General features: G+C 58.2%; 1 protein-coding gene across 1 annotated transcript; it reads left to right on the forward strand.

Annotated features, from left to right (window-relative positions):
- Positions 1 to 2300: 2300 nt before the first annotated feature.
- Positions 2301 to 6061, forward strand: GM2A (ganglioside GM2 activator). Its single transcript, XM_052684439.1, has 4 exons — positions 2301 to 2533; positions 4113 to 4265; positions 4548 to 4730; positions 4802 to 6061. The coding sequence occupies exons 1-4, from the start codon at positions 2417 to 2419 to the stop codon at positions 4955 to 4957; spliced, it is 609 nt and encodes a 202-aa protein (XP_052540399.1). The 5' UTR covers positions 2301 to 2416; the 3' UTR covers positions 4958 to 6061.
- The last annotated feature ends 324 nt before the right edge of the window (positions 6062 to 6385 follow it).

The raw sequence follows: 6385 nt of genomic DNA on the forward strand, positions 1-6385 counted from the left end.
CAGATTGCAGCTGGGATAAAAGGCTGTGAGGAGCCTGTCTCCACCTCTCTGGGGTTAGTTAAAAATCCTGGCCCAGATTTCGGAGGTGAGCACAAAAGGATGGGTGTATTTTTGGGCTGAAGTCGCATCGCTGGAACGGAGGCGGCTGTGCACACAGCTGAGTGTCCAGCTGGCATCGTGCCTTGCACGCATGCTGTTGAGAGCTTGGGGTGCAGACAGGTTGTGCTGAGGTGTCCCTGTGCTGCAGAGCTTGGCTGTAGATGGGGATTCTCTTGGTTGTGGAAGCATTGCAGGAGATGTGAGAGCAGATGTGGGAGATGTGGGGCTTGGGAAGGGGCCCATGCATTGGGACCGGCCTGAGCACCCTGCTTCTGCAGCCCCTGTACGACCTTGCACTCAGCGTTGGGGCCGCCCCAAAGCTCCCTGATTTCGACTTCATGTTGAGCAATTTCTCCATTTCTCCAACCTTTCCTGTGTGGCCTGCATGGGGTGATGTCCCTCCTGGAGGTTTCCCTGTCAGCCTCGCTGCCTCTGCCCCTCTCCTCAGCCCCTAAGCATGATTTGCTCCCTTTGTTCCGGAGTTGGTCCCAACTTTCTACACCTTTCCAGCTGGGCTCTGGGTGCTGGCAGGACAGAGTCAATGCCATGTCTCCCTGCTGAATGCAGATGGCTTTTAAAGGTCTTTCTGACTCCGAAGGTTCTGTGATTTCTATGAGTGGATGTTCCCGGGAATGGCAGCACCTGGGGATATCTCAAGGGCTTTGCCTGGAAAGGTGAACCTGGGAAGGTTTGTCTGACACTCAGCTGAATTCCTGTAGGCAGGGCGCCTGCTGACCCTGTGCAGAGTTAATCTGTACCAGTGGTACTTACAGATGTTTGCCAAAGATGATTGATAAGAGAAGCACTTACGCAAGCTGCCCTGGCTCTCTCTCCAGCCCCAACTGTGGCGGGGTAGGTGCAGGGGTGCCAGCATAGGATTTTGGAGCATCTGGAGCTCTGGTGAGGTTTGTGGTTGCGCCCTTTGGCCCCCATGCTTTGCTGCTGTAAACAAGCCATGAAGTCACCATCCCTGCTGCCCATCAGTCGGCTGCTTCCTTTCTATGCAAATCAAAGATGTTTGGCCAGAATTGTGCAGACCTCGTGATTCTCGGGTGGGAGAGCTCTGCAGCTCTGTCTGAGATGGGGCCCTGAAAGCATCTCCTTCTGAGTGGATCTGGGTCACACCTGCTGCTGCCCTGGGGAAAAAAGCAGTGATTCCACAGCATTCCTGCCTCTGTGAATTTCCTACCAGAGAGATGTGCTTAACCTGCCATTAGAACACTTTCTTCTCTTTTTGTTGTTGTTATTCTTGTTTCACATAGAAAAACAAAGTGGGGAAAGGATGGGGATGGAGGACAAAATCTTCTGCCTTGGAGACTAAGGAACAGGGGCAGAGGCTCAAGCACAGCAGTGCCCACACCTCTCCCCACGTATCCCCATCCCTGTTGCTGTGCTCAGGGGCCCCACAGTGAAAACCAATCCTGGGGATAACTTCCCCCCTCTCCCAAGGAGGAGGAGGGCAGGCAGGAATGGGGCTATTTATTCCCAGCCCTTAAGCCAGAGCGGGGAGGATCAGTGACAGTTGTCGTCGATGGTGGGAGCAGCATCCATCCATGCATCCATCCCTGCACGCTCCCTGCGTGCTGCCAGCCGGCCGTGCTGCTAAATAAGGATGGAAAGCTAAAAATAGAGCCCAGCAGGGGCCGGGATGAGCCCAGGGCTGGGAGGTCAGAGGGTGTCTGCATAAGGCGGGGGGAAGCGGCTGAAAGCGGCCTCACTCACATCCCCCCTGCCCACCCCTGGTCCCGCTGCCAATGGGGGGAGGCAGAGCAGCTGGGGAGCGGCACCCGGAGGGGGAGGAGTAGGATGGGGCCGGGTGGGTTAAACGCTGAAATGACGGGCAGGGGGCGGTGGGTGGTTAACTCTCCAGCTGCGTGCCCCCACCCCACTGCAGCACGCACGGCATCGGGTTCTGACAGCTCCACTGCAGGGGATTTGGGGGCTGCACCGTGCGGGGTGGGAGCGGCCCCAGCGCACGGCTGTGGGGTTGGGGTCGGGGGGAGCTGAATGCCCCCCCCCCCCCCCCCACAGTGCTGCCTGGGAACCCCTTCCCGTCCCAGCATCCCCGCGTTCCAGTCCTGTTCTTTGCAAAATAAAGGAATACCCAAAACCAACCCACGCAAAGGAGGAATTAAAAAAAAAAAAAAAAGAAAAAAGGAGGGCAGGACAGTGTGTGAGCGCACGGGCGGAGGGAGGGGAATCAGGAGATGGGCCGGGCGAGCAGATAAGTAGACGGTAACCCAGCGCCGCGCTGCCAGACGCTCTGCTTTCCTTCTCGTTCTCCTCCCGCATTGCCCCCCGTTTGCCCCCCCGGACGATGCTGTTGGCAGGGCTGTTCCTGGCGCTCTGCGCGCTGTCGCCGTGCCCGGCGGTGCTCGGCGCTGCGCGGCCGCAGCTGCTGGTGGAGAGGAGCGGTTCCTGGATGCTGCGGAGGGTGAGAGGAACCGGCCCTGCCTCGCTGCTGCGGGGAGAGGGGACGTGAGGGGGAGCGAGGGGGGCTGCGGGGTGAAGAGGGAGCTCACAAATACCTCCACGCCTTGGGGACAGGGCTGCAGCTTCGGGCTCGGCCTCAGCCCGTCTCCCAGCAGAGAGGAATGTCAGTGTGGCTGCATCCCTTCGGCCGGAGCCCGGCGGCCTCCTCTCGCTCGGCTCCATCCCTCTCCTCTGTGCGCCTTCCCGGTGCGCAGCCCTGGTTCCCACACACAGAACCGACGCGCAGAGGGAAACGCTCAGGCGGCTTTGGGGAACCTTTGCGTGACTTTCACGTGATGTGGAGGGAAAGATCTCTTTTTTTGTTTTCCTGAGAAGCCGATGTTGCTTGGGGAGAGGGTCAGCAGGTTGTGTGGGGTGCTGAGAAGCAGCAGGAGAGGCTGTGCGCAGCCGCATGCACCCACGTTGCACCGTTCCCCTCCCGTGGAGCCTCTCTGCCTGCAGACCCGCGGGTGGGGAGGAGCAGGGGCTCAGGGCTCTTGCAAAAGTCGGGATGTGCTGCTGCCCCATGTCCTGGCTTGCCCTGCACACAGGCTGTGTGGGCAGCGGTGCAGCTGTGGCAGCAGATACACAGCGGGGCACATGGCCTCACCAGGACACACAGCCTCAGGAAGTCACACAGCCCCACCAGGACATACAGCCACCACCAGTTCCAGGGCAGCCGCAGCCAAGCTTGCTCGGGGTGCACAGCCCAGGCACCCTCCCACTTCAGCCCCAGCTGATCTTCCCTCTGTGGTTTCCATACCCTCTCTGCTCTACTGGCTCTCCCAGTCCTGGAAGCTGGGACTGCCCAAGGTGCAGCCAGTGGGGCAGGAGCTGCTGGCACTGCTGGCACCGAGCACCACCTCCCTCCACACTTTGCACTCCGAGCCCCCAGCTGACCGAGGTGCTCAGCAGGGCATGCAGGCTGCGTCCCCCTCCTTAGTGACATCCCATGGGTTTGCATTACCCCACAGGACTTGCCCAGGCTCCTTCGGCCGCTCGCCGAACTGGCTCAGCATCAGAGCCACGAGGTGTCTGGAGGAGCAGTGAGCAGCAGGATGAGTCAGGCCCGGCAGCCTCCCTTGAGCACCAGAGAATATGGGAATATTAAACCCCATTTGAAGTGCAAAGTGTGAATCAATTCCCAGGACAGAGCTCGCCTGGGGGCTGCTCCAACCCCAGCACCCCGAGAGCGTGCAGCTCCTGCTGCTTTTGCTTTCACAGCTCCTGCTCTGTGACTGGAGCTGGCGTGAAAAATAATGTTCACCTTCTTTGCATGCAAAGTGTTTCCAGGCTGGGGTGGAAATCACAGCCTGGAAACGCTGTTTTGGAGAAAATGAGCACAAAAGGGGGTTGTTATAATTGCTTGCTGATGGAGAGTTCCTGAAATGTCCTGAGGCTCACGGAGTTGGAAGCTTGAGAAGCATAGAGGGTAAATGTCACTGGATTTTTTGGAATGGATGAAGGTCATCTACTGTTTGTGATGAGCCCCTTCAGAAATCCAGGGCGAAGTTTAGGATCTGCCTTTCTTGGTGCTGCAGGCTGGTGGCTTTTCCTGGGAGGACTGTGGTAACGGGCAGGATCCCGTCGTAATCCAGAGCCTCTCGGTGGCACCCGACCCCATCAGCATCCCGGGGACCCTGAGCATCAGCGCGGCCGTGAGCAGCAGTGTGGCCATTACCTCCCCCCTGAAGGTGGGTATGGGATCGAGGGAGGGCAGCAAGCTTCACAACCCCCCAGGAGCTGGGAAATGCCCGGGGATGGTATGGGAACAGCGGTCCTAGGGGACGTCAGGGGCACAGTGCCACCTCCCGGCCACATGTATGGGGCAGTGAGAAGGGGGAAGTTTGCTCAGGGGGTCAGGATGGAGGAAGAGGAACCAATGGGATGAGAGAAACTGAAAGCAGAATTAGGGCACCCGTAAGTTCCGTAGGTCAGGAGGGGAAGGGCTGGGTGCGTACTGCCCTTTCTTACAGGTGGTGCTGGTGGTGGAGAAGGCCTTGGGTGATCTCTGGATCCAACTGCCCTGCATCGACCAGCTGGGCAGCTGCACCTATGATGATGTGTGCACCATCCTCGACGACCTCATCCCGCCTGGCACGTCCTGCCCGGAGCCGCTGCTCACCTACGGCATCCCCTGCCACTGCCCCTTCAAGGCGGTACGTCCCACAACCAGGTGCCCTCGGTGCTGTAGGCTCTGTGTAGACTCACGCAGCCCCTCTCTCTGCAGGGCTCCTACTCACTGCCCACCAGTGACTTCACCCTGCCCGAAGTCGAGCTGCCCTCCTGGTTGACCAACGGCAACTACCGCGTGCAGGCGGTGGTCAGCAACAATGGGGAGGAACTCGCCTGTATCAAGCTGGGCTTCTCCCTGCAGTCCCAATGAGGGGCTGGGGGCATCTCTTCTCTCCCCGCTGCCTTTTTAATTCATCTCATCCCATCCTACTCCAACCCAACCCGTCCATCCCATCCTCATCCCGCATCCATTCCATCCCGTGTCCATCCCGCATCTGCTGCCCTGTCTGTCCATGCACCTCTACCACCCTGTCCCTCCGTGTGGCCCCAAACTGACACTTGAAGCAGAAGGAGAGGAAAGCTTTGGGTGGGCTCAGGAGCTCTGCCCAGCCCCGTACCTGCAGGGTCAGAGACTCTGCTGCCAGGAGGAGGTCCCCTGTTGTACCCACATAGTAAATCTTCTCCTGCCAAACATAGAAGGTCCCCCCTCACTGTCCCTCTGTCCCCAACCTCACCACGAGTGTCCCCAGCCTGGAAGGGGTGGCTTTGGAGCCTATCCCCAGCCTTTTGGGGTAACAATTTTTTATTTTCTTACCTTTTCTTTTTTTTTTTTTTTTCTTTTTTTCTTTTTTTCTTTTTTTTTTTAAATTTTCTTAATCCCATTAAGGGAGTTTCAAACAAAAACATTCCAGGGAAAAGCAATATTTCTTGAAGGTGGAAAGGAAGGAATACGTGGAGAATGCAGGGGCTGGAGGGGGGCAGGGTGAGCTGTGCAGGTGTCCACACCCACCTGTACTGAAGTACAGATGCAGGTCCCCCTCATCTCATGTTGCCCACTGAGCTGGGGCAGGGTGCTGCACTCCAGCACAGGACCAGCAGCCCAGGCCCTATCTGGGGACCCCTCAGCTTGGCTGACACCAGTGTGACCACCCCCCCATGCCTGTATCAGCTCTGGAGGTGCAAGTGGCCCATCACCACCACATCATTGATCACTTCTACCCAACACCCTGTAGGGTTGCTCTTCCTCCCAGCGCTGTGTGTGCCTTAATTCCAGCATGGAGCAGTGGGAAGTACTTTGCCTGCAGCTGTTCTCCCCGTGCTCTGTGCCCCGAGCTCTCCCCATCTCACTCTGTTGCAGCATGGGGTCATTCTGCTTGGAGAAGAGCTCACCCTCCCACCCTGCTTCCCTGCTCACAGCCCATGCCCAATGGCACCCTCCTTTCAGGCGGGTTCTTAATAAATCTTTCTGCCACAATGTGGAGCTGGTGCTTTGTGGTGCTGGGGGGGCAGAGGCTGGGATGAACTGGAGGTGGTGTGGGTATGAGTGCTGTGTGGGGGCAATGGTATTGGGTGCTGTAGACTGACCATGAGGCCAACTGCTGTGCTAGGGTGGCACTGGAGGGAGGCATGCTGGAGGGATGCAGTGGTGGGACTTACTGGTGGGACGTACTGGAGGGATATACTGGTAGGACTTGCTTGTTCAGTGTGTTGGTGGGGCTCTGGTGGGGCATACTAGTAAGACACGGTGGTGGGACACTCTGGCAGGACATACCGGTGGGATGTTAGTGAGACAGGCTGG

Source organism: Tympanuchus pallidicinctus, unplaced genomic scaffold (genome assembly GCF_026119805.1).
Source record: "Tympanuchus pallidicinctus isolate F22 unplaced genomic scaffold, pur_lepc_1.0 scaffold21, whole genome shotgun sequence".
In the NCBI taxonomy this organism is placed as follows: Eukaryota; Metazoa; Chordata; class Aves; order Galliformes; family Phasianidae; genus Tympanuchus; species Tympanuchus pallidicinctus.

Bases quoted from the DNA above. Each gene is read 5' to 3' on its own strand.
- GM2A (XM_052684439.1), top strand. From the start codon at position 2,417: ATGCTGTTGGCAGGGCTGTTCCTGGCGCTCTGCGCGCTGTCGCCGTGC. The intron at 2,534-4,112 runs GTGAGAGGAACC...TTGGTGCTGCAG, and splicing joins GTTCCTGGATGCTGCGGAGG to GCTGGTGGCTTTTCCTGGGA. The intron at 4,731-4,801 runs GTACGTCCCACA...CTCTCTCTGCAG, and splicing joins GCCACTGCCCCTTCAAGGCG to GGCTCCTACTCACTGCCCAC.